At 43.9% G+C, this 25,764-nt stretch overlaps 1 protein-coding gene and 1 long non-coding RNA gene across 6 annotated transcripts; one reads left to right on the forward strand and one right to left on the reverse strand.

Annotated features, from left to right (window-relative positions):
- Positions 1–10,033: 10,033 nt before the first annotated feature.
- On the reverse strand, positions 10,034–10,752 carry LOC132572383 (uncharacterized). The gene is made up of 2 exons (XR_009555426.1): positions 10,672–10,752; positions 10,034–10,081 (listed from the first exon to the last, which is right to left on the reverse strand). It is a non-coding gene; the product is annotated as an uncharacterized LOC132572383 (long non-coding RNA).
- Positions 10,753–10,906: 154 nt separating this feature from the next.
- CCDC51 (coiled-coil domain containing 51) lies at positions 10,907–25,406 on the forward strand. 5 transcript variants are annotated; one of them, XM_060239323.1, is made up of 5 exons: positions 11,065–11,363; positions 12,727–12,837; positions 14,090–14,437; positions 15,327–15,491; positions 24,581–25,406. In XM_060239323.1, the coding sequence occupies exons 3-5, from the start codon at positions 14,138–14,140 to the stop codon at positions 25,361–25,363; spliced, it is 1,248 nt and encodes a 415-aa protein (XP_060095306.1). In that variant the 5' UTR covers positions 11,065–11,363; positions 12,727–12,837; positions 14,090–14,137; the 3' UTR covers positions 25,364–25,406. The 5 variants fall into 5 exon arrangements, with proteins under 5 accessions (XP_060095305.1, XP_060095304.1, XP_060095306.1 ...); XM_060239324.1 differs by having other exon boundaries at positions 11,328–11,469; XM_060239322.1 differs by lacking the exons at positions 11,065–11,363; positions 12,727–12,837 and adding an exon at positions 10,907–11,010.
- The last annotated feature ends 358 nt before the right edge of the window (positions 25,407–25,764 follow it).

The following is a 25,764-nucleotide window of genomic DNA, read 5'->3' on the forward strand; positions in this document are numbered from 1 at the left end:
TCCAGATACTTATTGTGATATTTCTTTAAATTCAGTACAACAGAAAGATGGGAGGAAAACCAAGGGCGATCAGCGCAGTATTCTGTGCTTAGTTATTCCTCAATCATACTTAGCGGTGATTGTTCACGAAAGAGTGATCCAAAAGAGCCAAATGTGGCTTTTTAAAAAAAGGAAATGAAATAAGTCAATTAAGACTTATTAGAAGGGTGGGTGGGATGCTGGAATAACGTATGTGAAGGAGGTGGCAGGCAAAGATTTTTTATTGGTTTGAGAGGATGCTTTCCAGAGGGGAAAATGATGGAAAAGATCAGTTGCCAGCTACTAATCCAAGTGCAAACCATGCACAAACTTATGCTACTGCAGTACTATAACAGTCATGCAGAGTGCTCCTTTATATATTGATGTTATTTATAGCACACCTTTCTGAGAGTCAAGGTGACTGATACTGTTGTATCAGGGCTGGATTGAGCCTCAGTCCTCCACTAAACCTCTGCTATTTCAATTTCTATAGTAGTTAGCTACTATAGTGGAAACTCTTTGGTTCTGTTTCCCAGGAAGTGTTAGGACACTTCGGGTGATGTGACCTTCCTGGTACAGATAATTTTGCCTCACATGACTTTTGCCTTTTGGAATGTGTATATACTATCAGCTTCTAAATAGATAATCAGAACATAGGTTCCTGGACTCTTAGTCATCCTAGCTCTCTTTGACCTTCTTGACCCCAAGAGATAGAAAGGGCTGAGCTTTGTTGCATATGTCATAAATGTAGGTCAGATGTTCGTCACAAAATTGATTGGCAGTTACATTGGCTCCTATGGATGGAAAAAGGTACTTAAGGTCTGAATTTATTCTTGTTCCTTGTTGTTCTGAGCCAATCACCCTCGTTATGGGTCTTGAGTCAGAGCCACCACATCAGGGATCAGTACTATTAAGTTAGGTACTATTGGCTTCCTTTATAATGGCTGTTTGTTGTTCTCTTGCTCTGAATGTTAACATACATTGCACACCCTTGGTCTAGAGTCATCTCAGGCTATTTATCTTCCTTCTGCTGGCAGAGTTAATTAGCAGCAACAGTGCACAACCTGATTAAAGAGTAGATAAAGGTTTATTTAGGAATGAACATACTTGATAGGAAAGAGGAGGGACAGAGATAGGTTCCTAATTACATAACTGAGAGAAAGGGAGACTGAAATGTGGAAGTTCTGAGGAGGAAATTGCCCTAAGAAGAGTAGCAGTTTGGAGACAAACAAGGAATGACATTTAACAGGAGAGGGTATTGACTTCACTATCCTAATCAAATTATTGCCCCCTTCAGTGTCTTCTTTTCTTCTTTGTACACCAGACATTGCCTTTCCCCAGCACCTTCAATCACTTCGCTGAATTGGAATCTACTTGCTGCTTGTGCTCATAAAATGGCTGATAGAGACAAAATGGATCCCACTATGCTATTGCCAGGCCCCCCTCTTTTAGTTTACTGCCTTTTCCTGGAGGACATCAGATACAAAGGAATGTCCCAGGAATGGGGTGGAGGTGGGTGGGGGAGCAAAAGCAAAACAGCCAGGGAAAGCCTGAAAAGAAATGCCCCAACAGAAATCCTGGTGAAGCAAGATCTAATGCTGTAAACATTGTTTTATGGTCTTTTTTTGCATTTCAAAATAGAAAAAAAATAGAACACCCCCCCCCCCCCCCGATTTCCAAACATGGAAGCTCCAGAGCAAATGACCTGCAGCCTCTGATTTCAGGTTCTACAGCTGTTTTGACACAGCAGTTCTTAAACTGTGGGCATTGGCCCAAAAGCAGGTCACAACTTTTCCCTCTGTTGGGTCACAAGGATCAGACTCCTGAGCTGGGACTGAAGGGGCCCCATCCTCCCAGTGCTGGGGAAAAGAGAAGAGACTGGAGCTGCTGCCTTCTCTTTTCCTCTTTTACCCTGCCTTCCTGTCCATTTTCAGGGGCTCAGCTTGTTCCCACCCACCAGCCATGTAGGAAGCAATAGGTATACCGTACTACACCCAGATCTGCATTTCTGGCAGCCTGGAGTTTTGCAGTTGTAGCTTGCCAAAGGCAGAGGTAAGTTTAGAAGGGACTCCAAGGCTCTCTCTGGATACTTAGCGAACTTTTAATCTTTACATGGCACATGAGACTCTGTGACTAAGAATATGAAACAGTGAAAGAGGAAAAACAGGCCAGAATCAAGTGCCGGTATCAGTATCACTGGACATCCTCTTCTGTCTGAGTGAATACATTCAGCAGTGTTTTGTACCCATTTTGTGAGCTGAAACATTCTCCGCACTGAGCCCTTGTGTTACCACCTTGGGCAGGGCTTGAATAGTGCATTCCCCTGGAGGGCAGAGAAGAAAGGCTAGAAAAAGTCCATAATCTTACAAATGATTACTTGAGAAGATGAGACAAGAGCTTCTGACCCTGCCAGAGGCAGCTGAATCCCATTCACACCGGAGGTCCATGTGGTGCCCTGACCTGGATGTTTCAGGCTCGTTAGACTTTGAAAGCTAAGCAGGGTCTGCTTAGTAGGCCTTAGATGGGAGATCACCAAGGAAGTCCAAGGCTGGTATACAGAGGCAGGCAATGACAAAGCACCTCTGTTAGTCTCCTGCCTTGGAAAACCAAAGCGTCATCATAAGTTGGCTGCAATGGCACTTTACACATTGTGTGGCTAGATCCAGGTGGGCAGCGGTGTTGGTCTGAAGCAGTAGAACAAAGTAGGAGTCAAGTAGCACCTTTTAGACCAACAACGTTTTATTCAGAATGTAAGCTTTCGTATGCATGCACACTTCTTCAGACGAAGGAATGGGGTACAATGAGCAGAACTACATATAGCTGGTGGGCAGTTAAGAATGCAAAGTGATACAAGGTTGACATCCAGTGGCAAAATAGTGAAATAGACAAATGGAAAGAACATTTGGTCTGGATAGCATTTGTGTGGGAAACCTAGAAGTCCAGGTAAAACGAAAGAACATAGCGCTGCTGTTATTGCAGGTACATGGTTGAGATGCAATTTCTGCCTCATTTTCTATTTTTTTTCTTCCTCGTTGCTACAAAAAATTGTAGTTGTGGTTACGCTTGATTTTAAACAATCACAGTTGCAGTTTTCACTTACAAATATTGAAACTTAGGCTAGTATGTTGGCATGTAGCAGTTTGCATTGCAGAGGATTCTGGGATATATTCCAGCCTAGGCTACACATGTAGTTAAATGGGTCAGTAGAATTTTGAGGTGGTAAAATCGACTATATCATGTCAAAATGTAGGATCATAAACAGCTCCCTGTAGGTAAGAAAAGTAGCTCAGTAGAGACTGAACTGCCCTGAACTGAATGGCCAGGCTAGGGTGATCTTGTCAGAACCAAACCATGATCATTGCTGGTTAGCAGTGTTCCCTCTGAGTTAGCATGAGCTAGCTCACAGATTTTTAGCCTCCAGCTCACACACTTTTGTCTTCGCTCAGGAAGGGTGATCCCAGAGCATACTAATTTATGCAGTAGCTCACTTCAATGCCAGTAGCTCACAACTTTAATCCTAGTAGCTCATAAAGTACAATTTTTGCTCACAAGACTCCGCAGATTAGAGGGAATATTGCTGGTTAGTACTTTGATGGGAGACCATGAGCAAAATCCAGGGTTGAGACACAGGTGGGCAATGGCAAACCACTTCTGAACATCTCTTACCTTGAAAGCCCCATGAGGACTTGCTATAAGGTGGCTGTGACTCGCCAGCACTTTCCACCGCCACTTCATGTGGTGAACGGAAAGTAAAGTTAGGTCAGTCACTGTTATTGTGGTATAAATTATGGCTTTGTAACAGAGACATATCTTACCCCACCTTTTAGGGGGGTTTTACAAGTGGAAGAAGCCAGAGAAGAGTTAGGAAGAGTTCCCACCTCAACATTAGGAAGAACTTCCTGACCGTTAGAGCAATTCCTCAGTGAAACAGGCTTCCTCAGGAAGTGGTGGGCTCTCCTTCCTTGGAGGTTTTTAAACAGGCTAGATGGCCATCTGACAACAATGAAGATCCTGTGAATTTAGGGGAGGTGTTTGTGAGTTTCCTGCATTGTGCAGGGGGTTGGACTAGATGACCCTAGAAGTCCCTTCCAACTCTATGATTCTATGAGAAGGTGGAAATGCCTAGGATACTGTTCCTTGCATGCTTTGTTCCTCACCCACCCCAGGCCATGGCTGTTCAGCAGTAACAACATAGGTGTCCCAGTTGTCTCCTGGGAAGTCAGCAAGCTTGTGCTTAAGTGAATGAGTGAGAGAGGAAACAGGCAACCTACATAGACAATGCAGAAAACCTATAGTGAGTTGGGAGAGCCGATATGTTAAGCCAGATCCCTTGCCAAAGTTAGCAGAGTGCACTAAAGGCTCAGAATGCAGCAGAGCTCCTTAAAACAGCATATGCTTGTAAGACTACAAATTTACAGAGCCACTTAGCTTAAAAGAAAATAAGAACTGATTTATTTAGGAAATACATACTTGATTGTGCAGCATAGAGAAAGGGACAGATTTTTCTGTCTCGCTAATGATGGGTGCAGATGCAGCGAGGCATCAGCATCCATGGTGCCAAAGAAGAAATGTGGCCTCCCTTTCTGTGTGTGCAGGGGGAAGGAGACGGAAGCAAGTAGCAATCTACACATCAAAGGGTTCAGTGACAGAACAGTCAACAGGAAAATGTTTAGTGTCTTCCTATCTAGCCGTTAACTCTCTGGTCACTTGTTTCTTGGCAGCTGAGGCACAGGGACATCACGTCTGGTTCTTCCAACATAGTGGATGATGAACCCAAGCTTTAATATTTGGCTTCTTGCCCATGAATATTGCCTAGCACTCACCTGTTGTGAATTTGCTCACCCTTTTGTTGAAGCTATAGTACAAAGAAACCCCTAGAGGCACTGCTAGAACCTGTGGATGATGGCAAAGAGGCAGGGCCCATTGCCTCAAAAGCAAGGCCAATTCTTTGTGTTTATTGGGGGGGGGGGTCAACAATAATTCCATAGGCAGGATGACCTCTGGACTCCCCTTTCCCTCCACCTGGACCAGCCGTGATCCCCACAGAATGGGAGGAAAAAGCAGCAGATCACTCACCTGCCTGAGGGAGGTGAAGGAGGAAACAGGCAAAGCTGCCTCTAGACCAGGGGTGTCAAATTCATTTGTTATGAGGGCCGGATGTGACAGAAATGAGACCTTCTGGGGCCAGGCCATGTAGGTCATAAAATGTAATGCCATGTAGCAGGGATATGAACTTTATAAAGGACAAATACAATTATAGATTTTTTTAAAAAAAGACTTAAAATAAAATGTTTAAAAGATTAGCACGCTTACAATATTTTGTTTATATAATGGTTTCTGATAACTGTCACCTCTTGCTCTGAATTATTGCATCAAAATCTGGAGACTGTCTGTGCTTTAGCAATCTTGAATATGCTGTTTAGGTGTGTGTGTAGGTTGGAAACCTACTTTTGATTTATTGACATTCATTACAGAAATCTCATGGCCAATGCTTTGAGCCTAAGACTCAGAGGAAAACATGAAATGGCTGGGCATTGTGAGCTTTTGTACATAAGTTGCTTCATGTGCTCATCAGCCAGTGGAGAAAATAGAGGCTTTGCTCTGTAGCTTGACTGAGCAAACCTGGCAAAGCAAACTGCCACGAGGGACGGAGGGAAGGAGGGAAGGAAGGAAGGAAGGAGATAACAGTGAGCTGCTTGCGGGCCTGATAGGAGCCCTCTGGGGGCCTGATCTGGCCCTTAGGCCGCATGTTTGACACCCCTGCTCTAGAATTTGCCCCTTCTTCCGGTCAGTGATGGAGGCAGATGCCATCACAGGTAATGGCGCAGTGTAGTAGAGAGTAGCCTTGACCAGGATGGCCCAGTCTATCATCAGATCTCAGAACCTAAGCAGGGTCAGCCCTGGTTCGTACTTGGATAGGGAGCTGCCAAGAAAGTCCAGGATCACTACACAGAGGCAGACAGTGATAAACCACTGCTGATTGTCTCTTGGCTTGAAAACCCCACAGGGTTGCCATAAATTGGCTGTGATTTGAAGGCACTTTCCACCACCAGTAGAAATGGCTGCAGCTTGAACCAGCATGTACAGAGACCAAGAGGCAGTGACTGCTACATCTGTTCCTCAGAAGTGATCACTGAAATCTGGAGATGAGCTGTAATTCCTGGGGAGTCCTAGGTCCCACCTGGGGGTTAGCATCCCTAGCTCATCTGGGAAATCATTTTCATTTTTAGGCATATCACCAAACTGCGATCCATTTTATCTGCGACGTAACAAGCAGCTACATACCCAATGCCCTCCTAAGTTATATTCATGGATTCAGTGAAGGCAGACCTGACCTATGAATGTCTGCAAACTTTAAAAGCCCCACTTGTTCCTCATGAGCCTGGACAAGAATTAAGAAGGCCCTTCTGATCAGTGGCTGTTGGGAATAGGAAGGGCCCATCCATAAACAGCAGCGTTCATATCTGGCTTCCCCATATTTAATTGCAGTAAACCTGTTAAATCAATCTGCATCCCAGACAAAGATCATTCTTCATGCATGATCTATTTAGTTAAAATATTTACATTCCTCCTTAGATTCAATGCAGCTAATGAAGTGAAAAGCTGCAAAGATATGGACTACCATAATTTCTCAGATCACCATAACTTATCAGTCTCTGTCCTTCTTCCCAAATGGTTATAAATGAAACCACTTATCTTCAGAGCAGGGGTGGGGGAATTGATGATGAAGACAGTCAAAGCACTGAAGGTGGGCGAGACAAAGAAAGTCGACAAACATTATGCATGAGAAAAAAGACTCAAAATTGGCTTCCAGAAAAGACTGGGGTAAAAGTGGTCTCAAAAGAAACAGAAAAACCTGACGGGGGGGGGGGGGAGGAGAAAAAGCTAAAGGCATAAAAAATGCATGTGAAAAATCAGGGGATAAACCAAGGCAGTATGGGGCCAGAACCGATGAAAAAACCATGCCTGAGTATGTGTAATTCACATTGCTCACAGTCATCCTGTGCTACCTCCGCCTCTCCCTTCTGCATTCATTGCCTACCTGCCAAACTCCAGACTGCAAGCACCTCAACACAGCTGCCCAAGAGGGAAGGAGTAATCTCACTTCTTGTACACTATTCAGATACATGCCCATTCCAGGAATTTCCTCTAGAGAATTCTGGATTATTTTGAACAGCGTGGTCTTCCTTCCCCCTCCCATGTCCTTTAAATTCATTTCAAAAATGACAGCTAGAACTTCTGAAACATTTGTTGGTTAACATGTTTATTAAAACAAATCCAACTGCATGTGTGGCAGGCCAGATGTTGTTTATGGCACACATTTTTAAAAAGATGTGCTTCTGGACCCTAACAGCTTTACTGGAATCAATGGTCCATAAAGATTCCTCCTGAAGTGGTACACTGCAACATAGCAGGGACAAGAAATGCGGAGGTTAATACTGAGACATTGGTTACTGCCACTGAAAGGCCAAATTCTTGGACACTGGTGACTCTGAACAGATTCAGACCTCAGAGATATTTGCATCTTGGTACTAACACATGCTGAAGGTGAAGAGAGAGAACAGTCATTAACCAACACCCCCCATTTATTTTGCTTGAACAAAATGTACAAAGGTGCACAAATTAACATATCCTACAACATTAGCTCTGTCCCACTGCCAAGCATCCAAGGGGATTAAATGCTTCATTTGCCATGTAGTCCATCCAACCTGCTACTTCTTACCAGACTTCTTAATACCACCACCAGCTGCAAGAAGAAAGACACCACTAAGCATTAGCCGAGAAGAGAGTTAACATGTTTTACAGGAAATCAGCAAAAAAATTCCATCTCTTGGCCTGAAGGGGTTCATGGCATATTTTCCTCCCCAATTCATCAACATGTATTTAAAGAAATAGCCAGAAAATACTTTTTAAAGTCTGAAAAAACAGGTAATGGTATGATATGCATGAACTTCAGCGGAGTTCCTATTTCCTCTTGGTGCCATAGCCCACTCCCTTACTGGGACACACAGAGCATTACACCAGTTCTCCAGCACTTGCACTGGATCATGTGCATCTTCCGGGCACAGTTCAAATGCTGGTAGGGATCTAGAAAGCCATTGGTGGTTTCAACCCCTAGATTCTTAAAAGACCACATTTTAACTTATAAAAAAAAGACGGAAGGCAAAAACTGGAATTATATCACTTGGCCCAGGAGGTCCTCCCTGACTGTTTCAAGTGCATATTCAAGTCCTCTCAATGGTTGCCTTACAACTGTGGTACACTCTTTATTCCATAGATCTAAGTCCACACCTACCCCACCCTCAACTGTAAAACATCTTCTTTAGGTAGGCATTCAATGGCCAGGACTTCAACCATGAAGCTGTGTTGCTTCTTGTACCATGCTGCTATCTAGAGGTAGTCAGTGAAATAGCAGGAGCCCTTCAGTTTACAAGAGAAAAGACCTATGGCATTTTTAAAAGGAGACTGCTTTTCAAGTTACTTGGTCAGTAGGTCCAAACAATACCAGATCTGTCAAACTTGCAGGAACAATGCAAATTTTGTTTGCTGCCTCTCAGGTCTGAGAGCTTACAAAGGCAAAAATATAACTATCTGAAGACTGACAAAAACTGTCCTCACTGTAAAAACTGGCAGGTTATTTCTCTGCATTAAAGAATGTCATGAATTTCAGGCTAAATTACAAAAAATGTTTTTGCAGACATCCAGTTCTGATGACCCAAGCAGAATCAAGCATTCGGATGAAGCATATATATGCTCAAAATATACAGCTTCCAAGCCAAAACTTAAAAGTGCCAGTTCTGATATTTAAAGCCTCAACTAGTCTACATTATTCTTTATTTCTATTATTACTTTACTTTAAGTATGTTGCTTGGAAGAAAGAGCTATTGTTTGCAAGGAAACTTATATCCCAATAAGCGTGCATAAAATTGCACTGTTAAGAGAAAGTCTTTCCAATTTGAGCCCACAACCTACCAACTAAGAGCTGCAAAAGGGGAAAGTCCCACCCACTTCTAAGGGAGATATGAGAACAAGCAATAAGACCTTGATTCCAGACCCCATGATCTGGCACTCTTCATGTGTGTCTGTTCCAATTTAGGAAAACTGTCTAAATAATCTCATGCTCTTTCAATAACCTGCACACAGCCCTGCTACTGTGCACATCACTATTAGAGGTCAGCAAATCACTGTGAATCATGGATGTAAATAAAATTTTCTCTCAGTGGAACAGTGTCCCCCAAAATGGAATACATCAGGGATGGGAGTGATCAATGTGAAGGTTGGAAAGAAGCCAGCTGCTGGGCCCCATCAAGGCAATCCACAATGAAAAGCAAATTTATTTTGTGCCAGTATGCACAAGAAGGTGGACAGCACTGTGGACACTTATTCAGATATGTCTGCTATAAAAGGTTCATGATTAAGCACTGGAGATGCCCAATCTAGAATAGGCTTGAGCACAAATTCCTTCCCCCATATCCTTAACCTAACCTTCATCTCCCCCTTCTATATTTGCACAGTAGTAATAATCCTTGGGATAATCCCTCCTTTGCACAGATGAACATCACTTACTAAGCGGTCCCTTCCCAGCAGCTTTTGCCTTCATCTCCTCCAGCTTCTTCTGCTCCTCCTTCTGCTTTTGCTTGAAAGCTTTGTCTTCCTAAGAAGACATTTATCAACAAGGCTGGGGTCAATCCAAAATTACAAATGAAATGTCAAACATTACAAAAGCCACACTCTGATACAGTTGTCCCTTTTATATGAAAGGAAATGAGGAGACAGAAGAAGCCCCCCCCTTCAAAGAGCACCTGTTAACACAAGCACATGATGTCATAATCAGGGAAATCTGCTATGACAGGTGTCACTTCACAGAATGCACATCCCACACAAGCAATGGGAACTGGCTATTTTTGACTCGCAAGGTTAATCCAAACTGTGGTGTCACTGAGGATTAAAAACCTTCCCAAATGACACAAGTTCCACAGCAAGCCCACCCTTTAGGCCATCCGTACCTCATCCATTTCCTTTGATTGCTTTTTTGGTTGCTTCAAGGGCTTTTTCTTGCCACCTGCAGTAATAGCAGAGGACGGGAAATATGATCACAGGGTAAAACTACATAAATCCTCACTTTTATGTGCCCACACACTTTCTCTTTCCTCATCTCAAAAGGATCACCCCCCCTTCATCCCAACAAGTCTTAGGCCTGGTGAACACAAGAAAGAGAATGAGGCAGCAGAATACTAAGAAGTTACCACTTCAGAATTGTACTTTTTGACATTTTTAATGATTTCCTTTAAGAAGAAAACCAACACAGCACACCAGGGGCTAAACAATAACCTTTCTCCATAGTACACAGCCCATCTTCCCACACACCCTAACTCCACTGCATATACAAACCTGCCACATTTTAAATCTATCCTTTCTCCACGGAACTCGAGGCAGCGAACAGGACTCCTCATGCCCTACTAATTCATCCTTCCTCACAATATTCACTCTCTAAGGTAGGTCTGGCTGACAGAGGCCTAGCAGAGAAGTGATTTGAACCCTGGACTCCTCAGCCCTATGTTGCATTGTCTTTCCCACTCACAGACATCCGAGATCCTAAGACCTTCCAAGTCCACCACCATGATAGCACTAACAACCCCACCCCATCATTACCGTCTCGTCCCGACATGGCAGAGAGCGCTGGCTTGCTTTCACCGGCCCTTCACTGGTTCTAGCCCCAAAAGCCCCTGGAACAGAGGGAGAAGCGCGCACCACCACAGCAAGAAGCCGCAACTCCCAGAGAACCGCTTCCTCCTAGCGCTAAAGCAGCGCTCCCGCGGGGATAGAAGAGAAAATGCGACTAGCTTGATTAGGGAGCGAATACAAGGCTAGAGCGACGCACGGCTAAGCTTCCGGTGTTAGAAAAGAACATCAACCGTTACCAACGCCAGCAATTGCGTCGCTCTATCCGTTCGCATCTCTATGGTAAAGCCATTCTCTTGGAAAGGAGAGGCAAGGTTCTATTTTCGCACCGGAAGTGCCCAATGGGGGATGAAGTGACACCTTGCGCTTCCGGTGTCCGATAGGTCCATTTTCACGCTAAAACTTCCTAGAAGGCTTTTAGTAGTCTGGGGGGGGGGGGCGGTCCTAAAGCGACCGGAGTCATAATCAATGGAATGGAACCTTTTCTCGTTTTTTACATTCCCCCCCCCAAAAAAAATCATTAACTAATTAACGGCTGGCAGCTTTTACAAATTGGCCTTTTATTTTAAAACCCGTGCAGCCATTTTGTTCCCGCTTTGCAAATTTTACCGGAAGTTATGGCTCTAGTCTTTCTCCCCCTGGAACGCCACCGCCAACTACAGGTATTTTCCGCCCAGACCTTGTTACCATTTCCTGTCGGGTTTTGCCAGACTGTTGCCGCATGTGACCTGGGGAATGCACTCTGTACGAGCTGATGAAAGAAGAGAAGTGAGTGACAGAGGAGGGTCCGGGGGGGACCTAGAATTCTAAGTTGAAGCGATGTAATGCTGAAGAGTAGGGATGTTGTGGAGCAAACGTGGGTTTAATGGGGACACCGTTATTAAAGAAGGAACAGAGCAATGGATGTTACATAAAAGGTGCAGCTCGAATTCTACGCATTATAGCAGAATTACGCAGCCACTCACCTTAGGGTTGCCAGCCTCCAGGCGGGGCCTGGAGATCTCCCGCTTTTAGAACTGATCTCCAGCTGGCAGAGATCAGCTCCCCTGGAGAAAATGGCTGCTTTGAAGGGTGGACTCTATGGCATTGTATCATACTGAGGCCTCTCCGCTCCCCAAACTACACTCTCTCCTGGATCCAACCCGAGGTATTTTACAACACAGACCAAGCAACCCTTGGAAAGGAAAGGTCCCCTGTGCAAGCACCAGTCGTTTCCGACACTGAGGTGACGTTGCTTTCACAGCGTTTTCACGGCAGACTTTTTATGGGGTGGTTTGTCATTGCCTTCCCCAGTCTTTTACACTTTCCTCCCAGCAAGCTGGGTACTCATTTTACCGACTTCAGAAGGATGGAAGGCTGAGTCAACCTTGGGCCGGCTACCTTAATCCAGCTTCCACTGGAATCGAATTCAGGTTGCGAGCAGAGAGTTCAGACCACAGTACTGCAGTACTGCTGCTTTACCACTCTGCACCTTGGGGCCACTTGGCAACCCTAACTCACCTCCAAATTTGCAGGTTATCAGGAGTGGGAGCTGGGAACAGATTTTTCCAATGTTTTAGCATCTGGGTAGCAGTGGATAATTAATGCCTGCAGTTCTTTATTTCAAATCTCCCCCCCACCCCCCAAATTATTGGCAATTGTTGAATGTCTTTTTGTCTGTTGTGCAGTTGATAAAGCTGCAGGATTTCAAGAAGTGCCATACACCCCTAATAAGGAAGAATGATGGTTTAGTGAGACAAAGGAGGTTCAACGTCTGGTCCAGGGGCTAGAATCAGTAAGGCTTTGCTTTTAGATAGAGGTATTGACTCTACTGTGCAACTGAACAACAACAAAAATTGATAACTCAGTAGTCAGTAGAACACCAGATGGACCTTCCTGCAAAGTGTTGATTACCAGGGGAATCCCATCAGATTTAGCCCATTCCAAGATATGTAGTAGATTTGACCAGGATTTTGTTTCATCTTTTAATAGGTGATTGTTTGGACAAGTTTTTGTTTTGCAAATATTTATTTTACCTCTTTTAAGTGCACTGTGAGTGGAGATGTGAAAGCCTGACAAACGTGGGAGGAAATGTGCCTCCCACCCAGCACTGTTGCTTGTTCCGTTGTGTGACTGTATAAAACAGTTTCTGCCCAAGTAAGACACTTCTGCTTACTACATTTGTCTCCTCTGTTTTTGCTATGCATTTTTCCTACCTGATGGATGACAAAAATTCAGCTATGTGTGCTAAAACAGCATAAGATACAGCATTTTGCACTTATGTCTTTAGAACTTCATGTACTTGTAATTTTGCTTACGGAAAACTACTTCTACTGTTACAGTTTCTAAATATTTCAAACAATATATGCTGACAAAGTTATAAAGTAGTAGAATAAACTTAAAGCTGAAAAGTCTTGTATTTTCCAAATTTTCTTTCTTCCAGCCCCCCTTGCTTTTCAGTGGCTTCAAATTTTCTGGAAATTTTACATCTCTCTGGCTCCTCCCCCCCTGTGCATTCCAATCGCTCTGATGCTGAGAACAAAAATTAAACTTTGCAAGGTTGTTTTAGATACTTGCCTACACTGGGTTCTGGTTGAGTACCGATTCAGATTCAAGGTTCTGGTTATGACCTTTAAGGCCTTGAACAGTCTGGGACTGATGTATCTACGGGACCACCTCCTCCACTATGCCCCTGGAAGAGCGTTACACTTTACAGGCCGTAATCTCCTGGTGATCCTGGTCCTAAAGAGGTCCGGCTGTCCTCAACAAGGGTCAGGACTTTTTCAGTCCTGACCTCGACCTAGTGGAATGCTCTTCGGGAAGACACCAGAGCTCTGTGGGATCTTTTACAGTTTTGCAGGGCCTGTAAAGCAGAGTTGTTTCGCCAGACTTTTGCTTGAGGACAGCATCGGTGGCTGGGCTGGGATCCCTTCCCCCCACACACACACACCAAGGGGGCTCCCCTGCCCCGATACAGAATCTAAAAAGCAGATTGATAGCAAGTTATAACATATGTCATTGGGTTGAATTTTTTTTTTAAAGTTAACTGATTTTATTAATGTTTATTTGTATTTTATTGTTGTACATTGCCTAGGGGCCAGCGTTGGCTAGGTTGAGGTGATTCATTAATTTAAATAACAACAACAACAATAATAATACATGTGCAGTCTACATTTAAGAGATTTATTTATTCCTTTTTAACATGGCAGTTTTATAGAATCATAGACGTAGAAGGGGCCATACATGCCATATAATCCAATCCCCTGCTCAATGCAGGATCAGCCTAAAGCATCCCTGACAAGTGTTTGTCCAGCCATTGCCTGAAAACTGCCAGTGAGGGGGAGCTCGCCACCTCTCTAGGCAGCTGATACCACATGGTTTTCACAGCTTTGCTTCTATGTCTTTGTAGACATCATCCACAATGCACCAGGTCTACGTTCAGATTTGATGGAGCATCATGGCACTGCTGCGGTTCTTATGCCACAATATGCAGCACCATTGCTTATTAGCTCTGAGGAGCCCACGATCATGCGTGCACATAGCACGACCATACTGTTCACCAGCCTCCAAGAGGCCTGAGGCTAACATTCCAGTGGAAGTAGCTACAAGTCTTCTCCATCGCTTAACGGAAGCTGCGAAGGTGCTGGGAAGGAACTCCCTTCGGAGAATCTCTGCAGCCGCCCAAAATTGGTGGGACCAATATGAGGAGTTTGTTGGAATCAATGAAGTTCGAGAGGCTCAGGGAAACGTAACAGAGGTAATGACAGTAAAAATGTAATAGTCACAGTTTTCAGGTTTCTTGGGCTACTATTAATTTTCAATGTTTTCTGGTGGCACTTAAGGTTCTATAAGGAAACAGGGGATATCATTGTGGATTCATTATAGTCTTAAGAGAGCCATCCATCTTGCAATGGAATTTCTATTGCCTTTTCCATTTTTAAAGGCCTAGAATGAGCTCCCTTAAAATTACATGTGATCTTCTTTCTGTCATAGCAGTTCCTAAAGCTGTTAAAAAAAAATAAGAGCAGCACGGCTGGATTAGATCAGTGGTTCATCCAGTCCAGCATTCTGCTTAACGCAGCGCCTTCTCCTGGAAGGTGCACAAGCAATGCATTAATGTCCTTTGTTGCCCTCTAGCAACTGATATTGGCAAGGTATGACTGCCTCTGAACAGAAGTTTCCCTTTAAGCCATTATGACTAATAGTGAATTTGGGCCAATCCCCTTTAAAGCCACGTAAGCTCGTGGTAATCACTGTGCTCTGACAGTGAGTTACAGAACCAGAAGAGACTGCTGGTATTGAAATGCTGATTAATAGTCCGTAAAGTTTTTGTGGCCCAAACACGGGGGGTGGGCTACCAGCAGTCCATCAGGAAATTTCACTGTAAATTGAATGGCCAGTCTGTCCTTGACTGAGATAGAGCAGGGAAAACTGTTATGACTTTAGTAAGACTTTGTGTGTAAATTGACCCTCAGAGACAGGTCACTGCCAATCCTACAGCTGTTTGGAGAAAATCAAAACCTGTGATCCTTTGTTTATTAATTTTTATCCTGCACTTCTGAAAAATAAACTGTGGATCCACTTCGGTGGATTCTGTTGGATGTTTAAATGGGAAAACGGTTCTTCCTCACCCATTTTTGTTCCAGGCTGAGAAAAGGTTTATGGTAGCTCGAGGGATTGTACGAGAAGCCCGTGAAACTTGGGAATCCCAGCAGCTCAAACTGAAGGACATTCGGGATCGTTTAGACAGAGTCTCACGGGATGACAGTCAGTACCTGGAGCTGGCAACCCTGGAGCACAGGTTACTGCAGGTAAGAGCACTTGGCAGGATATGAGGCAACAATATCTCACATTTGTTTTTGCTCTTAGTTGTTACTTGTGGAGGAAACATCTTGTTTGTGGGTATACTGGGCCAAATCACTGTTTCAAAAGGACATGGGAAGGACAGCAAAATGTAAACAATTCTTTGTGCAAATAATTTCCTTAAATGATTGGATTTGCACAGTTTAATTGAGATGCTGAACTGTAAGAGCGCTGCAGCCTGCCTGCCCATTCTTTGTCGCTGGGCATTGTGAAATGCCACAGTACCTGTTGTGTCTTTCCAGATTTATCCCGCACTCCAATGAAGAATGTCTGCAGATGGAAGAGGAGAAGGATTTTTGCTAATTACCTCCTCCCACACCCATCATTTGACTTTGCCTCATGCTGTTCCTGATGGGTCCTATAGGAGCAGTATATGAACTGTAATGGTGGGGGGGAGTAAGGAAGTCATGCTCCACTGATAGAATTACCAGTGGATCCAAGTTTGTTGTTAGCATAATAAACAGACTCATGAGAATGAAAGATTTAATTTTTAAATAGGTTTCTGGTCCTTAAGGCTGCAAAGATGGCATGTAGGCAGGGCCTGATGAAATCTCAGAATTAGGGGGTATACTCGGAATAGAATTTCCACTGGTTGCAGAGTGCTACTGAAGAGCATTTTACTTTTGATGTGCAGAAGCAGTATAAATGACGCATATTGCATCTGCAGTGGTTAGGTTATCTTTTTGCTGAGTTCTAATTTGGGTTTGTATTTTTATTTAAGCCCGTAACTTATGCAGTGCTCTATATGGTAAAGCCTGTTCCCTGTGCAGGGGTCCATTCCAACCGACTAACTTTAGCATGCACACAGCTCAGTAAACAAAACTGTTATTTAGTGGCCTTCATAGAATAGGATACTGCACAGCTGTTGTGGTTATGGATGCGATGTAAGATGCTGTTCTGCTGGCAGAAGAACCTCTGTCTGAGGAAGGAAATGTTTCTTGCACCCGAAGAAAGCATGGGAAGGATCTCCATGTAAGGTTTCACATATAAGGCTTCAACAAGGTGGCTGATAACTTTGAGAGAGACTAAGACACAGCCAATCGCTGCAAAACCTGATTCTGTATCTTTAATAGGTCGACATCTGTTTTAGAAAACACACTAAAAACTACAGCATGTTGGGAATCAGAATTGTACAGGTTTTGGACATTTGTTACGCATTGTTACAAGTGTCTGCCTCTTCGGAGGATTTCATTTCCTCCACAGAACTTCTGAAAAGCCTTGAGAGAGACATTCTCTTGGTCCCTATAAGCTGAGTCTCCCTGGAACAAGCATTGTGAAGCACAGATGCATTTAGAATGTTCAGGGGAAGCCTCAAACAGTGACAAATCCCTTTGAAATTAAAAGCCTATGCTGTCCTAGATTTTTGTGTACAAAGAGTTTTTAGAGTGTGGGAAGTTTTCAGTCCTGCATTCCACCTTGGTCTTATGAAATGGTACAGTCCAAAAATATATGGTTTATCCTGCACTCTTGAGTTGACTTTTAGCCAGAAGACATCTGCAGGTTTCCCATCTGAGATTCTCTGTCGATGCAAGGTTGAACACTGTCCTGTACATATGCTGAATACACATGAACAGTGTCTGAGATGAAAAGGGGAGTTCCTTATGGGTCCACAATTCAGTGGCAGAGGACCTGCTTTGCATGCAGCAGGTCCCAGTTTCCACTGCTGGCTTATCTTGTTACAGTGATCGGGTAGCAAGTGATGTGAAAAAACCTTTACCTGAGACAACAGAGAGCCACTGCTAGTCAGAACAGAAAATATTGATCTTGGTAGACCAAGCATTTGACTCAGCATAAGGCAACTTCAGGTGTGTTTGTATCTCAGGAAAGAGGAAAGTCTGTATGTTTCAATATTTTTTGGCTCACATTTCTTGTGATAGAGGGCTTTGAGCCTATCGTGCCTCCATAGCAGGGTGGGAAGTGGCAGGTAGACCATGTAAGCAACAACCTTTGATTGACTGTCCACTACAGGAGCTTGGCTTTTGTATCCTGTGTCCCATCTTGTGACACAGTTTGAGAAAAGAGGCTTACGCTGACATATTTGCCTATGCCACGCCCAGTCTTCTGCCCATCTGATGTTCTTCCTGGCCTATTGTCTGATTCCACTTGTCTTGCCTCCTGCTAACCTGCTCTCCCTCCTGAGCAGATGTGTTTCTTCTGGAAGAATTATTCAATTGGCCATACATTCCTTCTCTTCTCAAAGCAGGTTTGTTTTAATTCAGTGGCTGGAGAGGCTTGAGCAAAATATCCAATTTTGTTCCACCACAGGCTGGAAGAATTCAATACTATTAAATTCTCCTTTTCTTCCTTTTGTGTGCACATCATTCCAGGATGGTCTGCTTCTTCGGTTGGTAGCTAGGTATAACTTGCTTTACAGGTTGGATTGCATAATAGCTCTCACTATAAACACTCAACATACCATAGTAATTGTCAGGAAATTTAATCTCTCTCTCTGAAATCTGTGCTTTTGCCTGAAAAAACTCTTACTTAACATAACGAGTCCTACTGGGTCAGATCAATGCTATTTCAAGTCCAGCATAATATTTCTAACAATGGACTTGAATTTTTTCTATTATTTCTAACACAAAAGCTTCCAGGAAGCCCACAAACAAGGTGTCGAGTGAACAGCCCTCCTCCACTCTTTGCCTCCCCCTCAAGTGGCATTTTGCCCATGAACATAGAGGTTTCATTTACTGTCATAAGTAAGAAGCATTGATAGATTTATCTTCTGCATGAAAAGCAAATTATGCTTTTCAAGACCTCTAAGCTAAACCTATAACGACGTTTTGTGGCAGCAGATTCCATAAGGTGACATTGCATTCTGTGAAGATGTCCTTCAGAGGGTCACAGTTCAGTGGTATGGAGCACCTACTTTGCAACTAAGGGGGGGGGGGTCAGACAGCAGGTGATTTGAAAGTCCTCTGACATTGGAGAACTGCTGCTGATCAGAACAGACCAAGGCCCTTCATAGATGGATGGTCAGAGTGTAAAGGCATTTTTCACATGAAAGAGAAAATTCTGTTTTAAGAACAACTCCCCATTATTGTTGGTATCATTCAGTGCAATCATAAAATGTCTGCCACAGAAGATGGAGCTGACCACAAGTTCCGTGTAGTATGTCCTTAACACCCAGGGAGTGATGTGGGCTTATTTAATAGTAAACATCCACAATCTCAGGCTGTACATCCTCAATCTCAGACTGTACATACAGGGAACTGTATTCCAGTCTGCTTTTGCATTAATCCCCCTGTCAATTGCAGTCATGCAATCCTCCCTGTCATTGGGCACAAAGTCCATGTGATGATCCTTGGGCTTTCCATAGAAAATCAGAAGCAACTGCTAGAAAATACGCTAGACTGTGGTGCCAAATGACTTCATGGCTACCAACCCATCCAGTCACATTTTACCTGCCTCCCTAACTGCAGGTCACAGTCAGTACTCCCTCTAAGCTGTGGAGTCTTGTAAGCAAAAATTCTACTTTGTGAGCTACTGGCATTAAAATAGTGAGCTACTCCGTAGATCAGTTTGTTCTAGGACCATTTTTCCTGAGCTAAGACGAAAATGTGAGAGCCAGAAGCTAAAAAACTGTGAGCTCGCGCACACTAACTCAGCTTAGAGGGAACACTGGTCACAGTGTGGTTTGGTTTGTGAGCTTGCAAAACCCTAAGATGTTTTGCTGTTTTTGTTCTTTTCTTTTTTTTAACTGCGGGGATTTAATTAACATTTTCTCTGTGATCCAGTTAGCAGCAGAGAATGCCATGGAAAGAACCTAACAGTGTGCATAAATCTCATGCATGTGTTGGGCCTGGGATCCCAGCTCAAGTATCCTGTGCATTCATAGTGGAGATATTCCATTATTTCCTTGGTTTTCTCCCATATCTGCTTCATGTTACAAGCAAAAGAAGTATCCTGTATTCTCAAGAGAGTGTGGGGAGAGTCCTAATGGCAGAAGAGGGAAGAGCTGTGATCCCATTAGCCTAGCTGACATTACTTTCTAGATAGGCAGATGGAGTTCCTCCCTAGCAGCACAGATCTGTTTGCACAGGCCTTTATGCATCTGTTCCAAATGGAGATTCTGAAGGCACTGATGCACATTGACTTCAACAAAACTGGCTACCAGCACAGGTGCTGCATAGTGTGAACTGTTGGCCATTTCTGAATACCAATTCCCAGCTTCTCTCTCTTTGTTGTGATGGTGTGAATTAGGAATGGGGGCATACAGGGAGACAGGCAGGCCCTGTTCTCAGGGATTCTCAGCCAAGTTCTACATATCTGTCAGATCTTATCTACGGTTGCCAAAACCTCAGAGAAAGAATGTCCAGTCCCTTTAAATAGCGGCTTAATGGGTATAAATTGGAAGATAAAGCTTTTCATGGCATGCAGGTAAATAATGTCACCTGGGATGTAACATCCCATTATGCTTTTATTGGGGGCAGGACTTTTTTTTCTCCAGGTTGCTGGCCACCCTAACATCCTTCCCTGTCTCCCAGGAATGCAGGGCACCTTTTAGTTTCACCATTTTATCCTCTCAAACAGTTCTGGGAAGCAAATTATGCTGAGAATATATGGCCTAAGGTAGGGGTCCCCAACCCCTGGGCCATGGACCACTACTGGTCCATGAGCTGTTAGCAACCAGGCTGTGAGTTGTATAATTATTTCATTATATATTACAATGTAGTAATAATAATAATAAGAGAACACTGGATTAATATCCTGCCCTCCACTCCGATTTTCAGAGTCTCACAGTGGCTCACAATCTCCTTTACCTTCCTCTCCCACAACAGACACCCTGTGAGGTGGGTGGGGCTGAGAGAGCTCTCTCCAGAAGCTGCCCTTTCAAGGACAACTCTGTGAGAGCTATGACTGACCCAAGCCCATTCCAGCAGCTGCAGGTGGAGGAGTGGGGAATCAAACCCAGTTCTCCTAGATAAGAGTCTGCACACTTAACTACCACACCAAACTAATAGAAATAAAGTGCACAATTGTATCATCCCAAAACCACCCCCCCACCCCCGGTCCTTGGAAAAATTTTCTTCCACAAAATCGGTCCCTGGTGCCCAAAAGGTTGAGGACCGCTGGCCTAAGGCAACCCCAAGAGCTTCAGGGCAAAGGCAAATGGATTTGAACCCGTCTCCCAGTAACCGCTAAACCAAACAGGATCTCTGAATTGTGACATGGAGTTCTAGAGAAGACCTTCTTGGAAGCTCAGCACATGCATAGCATGTAGGGTTTTGAACTTAGCTTTATTCTTTTCTTTCTAGGGACAAGAAGAACATGTTTTAAGATGAGGGTGTGTGTTTGCCATACACCAACCCAGTCTCCAGTTCCAAAATTCTGTGCCAGGCTGAGGTTCATTTGGGTCATTAATATATCTCATTGTGACTTTGCTAGCATCATAGAGAGGCAACAGTCTGCAATGGGCATGGAAGCCTCTGGCCCTGAACACCAGAGATTTTTGCTCAGTCTCCATTTCTAGATTCAAAACTCACCTTTAAAAACTGGGGAGTAGCAGGAATATTCTGAGCTGCAAGCATGTAATATTTATTTATGACATGCCCTCTTTTTTGTGTGTGTTGGTCCTCTTTTGGGCTCTTTTTTAAAAACTGGTGAAAATGACCTCTTTTAGAGTTAGAAGGTTAAAAATATTCCTTCTTAGTAGTAAATACTGCAGCTTAAATAGTAAGGGTATTTAAAATGAGGTTTGTCATAGTGACCACTCATTTGAAGTAGTCCGTCAGGAAGTAGTCTTCTTTTTTGCTTTTCAAAATATGGTAACCCTATTTGCTTCATTTCTACCCCATCCTTCTCCCCAATGGGGACCCAAAGTGGTTTGTGTAGTTCTCTATGTTATCCTCACAATGACCCTATAAGATAGGTTAGGCTGAGAGTGTGTGACTGGCTCAAAGTCACCCAGCAAGGCTTCCATGGCAGAGTTGGGATTTGAACCTGGAGTCTTTCAAACTGTTAGAGTCCAACACTCTAACCACTATGCCACACTGGCTGTCTGATATTGACAGGAAGAGGAGGAGCCAAAGTCTCTAAACATGCCTGTGCTAAAAAGTCTTCTGCACTACTAAGCAATCTCACCCTGATGCTCCTCTTAGTGTGTCTGCGGTGGGGTGGGGTGGGGAAGCACACATATGACTTAGCATCAGATCCTCCCAAAAGCAATTTTAAAACTAGTGGCTTTTTAGGAGCTTACTGATGGGTCCCGGAGACCAGTGCATTAGTCATGAAATTCAACATGTGGGGTAGAGGTATAATCCTAAGACTCTGTATTCCTCCATGTACAGAGCTCACTTTCTGTGGCCCACTCACCCTGAATAATGTTAAGTAATGTTTCATGAATTTTCCATTGCCTGTTTTGATGAGAAAATTTGAGTCCCCTCCTTGAAAAGAGAAATACATGAACTTCATTTGAAGAAAACCTGGATAAAAATCTATTAGAGAGAAATCTTGTCTTCATGTGGAGCCACGGCAGCAAGTCCTAACGGTGAGCCCTGACTGGAAAGCTTCCTTTGGAGCTTGGGCTCCTGGGCTTTCCTGTCACGTAGGCGAGGCAAATCCCCATACCAAGAAGCTTAAAATGTAAATTTTTAGGGGGATTTGCAGGCTTTCTGCCGGAAAGGAAACGAGATCTCATACTGTGTCACAGGAATGAGCCAAAGGTATTTGCAGTAAAAGCCTACAGGAGACAGAAGTGATAGATACATATTTTTGCATAGCTGTGGGCCTTCTGCTGCCCAGTGATGTAATTGAAAAGGAATCTGTACCTCCTGGGATCTTCTCAAAATAAGGCCACCATCCTAAGCATAACTGTGCAGTAAATCCCATTGAAATTTACTCATGAGTAAAAATATTTAGGAATGACCTATCGGTGCTTTTCAATTTATTGGTATAGCGCCCCCCCCCCCCACCACACACACACATAATGGAGCTATGGAGAGTTAGCCTCAGACCAAACAACTGGGTATGGCTTACTGTTAGGGATGATTGTGAGAAAAACGCAAGTTCAAAAAGAAGAAAGAAAATGCTCTTTTAGCCACAGTTCAGTGAAAGGTGATGTCGGAAGCCTGTGAACTCCATGAAGATCAACCAAGCCTTATCCAGAGAGCGTGCTCTTTCAGCATACGATTGGGGGGGCGGGGTGTTAATCCCTATTAAGGCTTGTGCAAACAAAGTTCAGGCCTGGGAAATGAGAGGTAAAGGGCAAAAACAGTATTTCATAGATGGTTAGTCCCTAGCATAGATAGGATTTCATATTCCCAGAGAGTGCCAGCACTTCTGTGGGTAGGAATCTTTGTTTGTTGCCAGAGGTATAATGGCTCAGCCAGTCAGCCGGTTGCTTCCTTCATGTGCCCGCATAATCAGCTTCCTGTAACTTTGTATTTTGTTTATTAACTTCATTTATACCCCATCTTCCCAGTGGGGATCTGAAATGGGTTATGTCATTATCCTCTTCTCCAATTTTATCCTCAGAATACCCCTGTGAGGTAGAGTATCTGAGACAATGACTCAGGAAAACTCCTACCTGCCACGAATGTTGTTGGTCTTTAAGGTGCAACTGGACTCTTGCTCTTTTCTAGTGCTACAGACTGACTAACATGGTTTCCTGTCTTGATCTGTCACCTGTGAGGTAGGTTAGGCTGAGCGTGTGACTGGCCCAAAGTCACTCAGTAAACATCAAATCTCCATTTTGTCAAGGAACCAGGATCTCCCAGCTCCTAGTATGACACTCTAATCATTGTGCAACACTGGAAGACCCTATAATGTGGACTTCAGCTATACTTGCATTGTACGCAGGCTTCTTGAGGGCAGTTAATCTAGACTGGTGCTATGTTGCTGCCATCTTTACGATATGTAATCAGCCTCATACCCAGTGGGGAAGTCCTAAAATGTGTTGCTTCTAATATGAATGCACAGAGCTGCCTTATATTGAGGCAGGCGGTTAGTCCATCGAGCCCAAGGGTCTTAGTTAGTCTCCTTTCCCAGACCTGCCAAGTGAGTGCAAGTTCTGTTGTACCTTAGACCCTGCAAAGCTTCTACCAATTGCAATAGACTAGCCTTGATAGACTAAGGGTCTGTCTCAATATAAGACAGCTTCATCTAAGTCCAAGTGGTGGTATTGGGGATTGAACTCGGTATCTTCCGCACGTGACACAAACTTTCTCTGGGCTTCATATTTCTTCAAGAGCAGTCCAACTTTTGGGGCTGGAAGTCTCCAGCAGAATTCCTGTATCTGGTTCCTGTTCATTCATCTGTTACCTTGCTGGACTTCTCTTCCAGCCAGTTTGGTGTAGTGGTTAAGCGTGCGGACTCTTATCTGGGAGAACCAGGTTTGATTCCCCACTCCTCCACTTGCACCTGCTGTCATGGCCTTGGGTCAGCCATAGCTCTGGCAGAGGTTGTCCTTGAAAGGGCAGCTGTTGTGAGAGTCCTCTCAGCCCCACCCACCTCACAGGGTGTCTGTTGTGGGGGAGGGAGATAAAGGAGATTGTGAGCCACTCTGAGACTCTTGAGTGGAGGGCGGAATATAAATCCAATGTCGTCGTCTTCTGCTGTATCCTGATAGCTTGTGGTCAAATATTTTTAAGCTTCAAGTCTTAAAAAATATTGTCAGATAGACAAATGGTTTGCCTTTTTGTCCTAATTGTGTAGACATATTTCTTTTTTGGGTTCCAGATCCCATGACACTGGCATAAATTTGAGATCATGGACCAAATTCACACTTTTGATGCAACAAAGTGTCCCATGTTGAGCATTTTTAGCCCTAACGCCTTGGGTTGCCAGATGACCAGAAAAGCAAGAATCTGCCTTGCTCCAGTGCCTTGTAATAGCAGCTTGATCTTTAGAAATCAGTAAATGAAACCTTTCCTGGTGCAGAGACAAACATTAACTCATCAGGCTGCTGTTAAAGGCACCAAAAGAGGGCTTGTTGAAAAGATGGCAGCCCTAAACATCAGCCTGTCCTGATGTGCTTTGTACATTTTTATGAGATTTCTCAGTTTCTCTTTTAATGTACTGTTCTTTGACAATACAGGAAGAGAAGAGGTACCGAGCCTCCTACCTAACTGCTGAGGAATCTGAGCGAGAAATGTTCTCTCTCTTCTCTGCTGCTGTGAGGGAAAGCCACGAGAAAGAGCGAACAAGAGCAGAGAAAACAAAGAACTGGTCCATTATCGGCTCAGTGCTGGGAGCCATTATCGGTGTCCTTGGCTCCACCTACGTCAACCGTGTTAGACTGCAGGAGTTAAAAACCTTGGTTCTCGAAGCGCAAAAGGGACCAATAAGCCTTCAGGAAGCCATCCGAGAACAGGCCTCAAGCCATGACTCCCAACAGAGGGATCTAAGTGATCTCGTTGCCAGCCTGAAGAGCATCCTGGACGTTGCGATTATGACATCACAGGAAGTAAAGGAAGGGGCCTCCTCTGCTGAAGGCAACCTGAGCTCCTCTCTGAAAATGGACCCTCTCTTAGTTTCCCTTAAAGAACAGCTGATCTACTCCAAACAAATGAATTCATTGCTCGGAAGTTTGCAACAGCAGCTTAGCAACCTGCAAAATAGTTTCAGGGAAATGGCTTCCGAGGTACAGAACATAAAGAGTGCAGCTTATCCAACTCCTGGGGAAAGAGCATTACTTGGCCCTTCTGTGGAAGGGAACAGTCAGTCCTGGGAGGTACAGGATGTGGTTCTAGAGCTGTGTGACACAGAGAGGAGACTGGAAGCCCAAATGAAGAGAAACTCAATCTACAGCACAGCCTTCACATGCACTGTCTTTGCCTTTGCACTTCCTGCCCTGTACATACTGCTCAAGGGTAATTGAGCCTAAAAATCATGTGTTGGAGTAATAAAATGACATTCCCTGAGCTCCAGTGGGTCCATCTTTTATCACTTTTTAAAGGTAGTCTTGTGAAATCCTCCCAACATCTGGAGAGGCACACCAGTGTAATTTAGTAAAAAGACAACATGCAAATCTCAAAGGAAAAAGAGCCATGCTCCAAATCTTCTTAGGGGATTTGACCATTCACAGGGTCCATTTCTTGGTCATGGTGCCATGTTTTGGCACTTTGCATTTTCTGTGTATTTAACAAAAGACACAGCTCCAGGAAATAGCACCTGCAAAATTTTCCATTCTGTATTTCTGAAGAACTCACAAATGAATAGGACTTAAGAGTTTTCTGTGAACTAGAAAGCTCCCCTCCACAGTGTCATTATCTGCTGTAG

Source organism: Heteronotia binoei, chromosome 5, assembly GCF_032191835.1.
Source record: "Heteronotia binoei isolate CCM8104 ecotype False Entrance Well chromosome 5, APGP_CSIRO_Hbin_v1, whole genome shotgun sequence".
NCBI classification, from domain to species: Eukaryota; Metazoa; Chordata; class Lepidosauria; order Squamata; family Gekkonidae; genus Heteronotia; species Heteronotia binoei.

Coding starts and splice junctions, on each gene's coding strand:
- CCDC51 (XM_060239322.1), top strand. CDS start 14,138: ATGGCACTGCTGCGGTTCTTATGCCACAATATGCAGCACCATTGCTTA. Junction 14,438..15,326: donor CTCAGGGAAACGTAACAGAG/GTAATGACAGTA, acceptor TTTTTGTTCCAG/GCTGAGAAAAGGTTTATGGT. Junction 15,492..24,580: donor TGGAGCACAGGTTACTGCAG/GTAAGAGCACTT, acceptor TTGACAATACAG/GAAGAGAAGAGGTACCGAGC.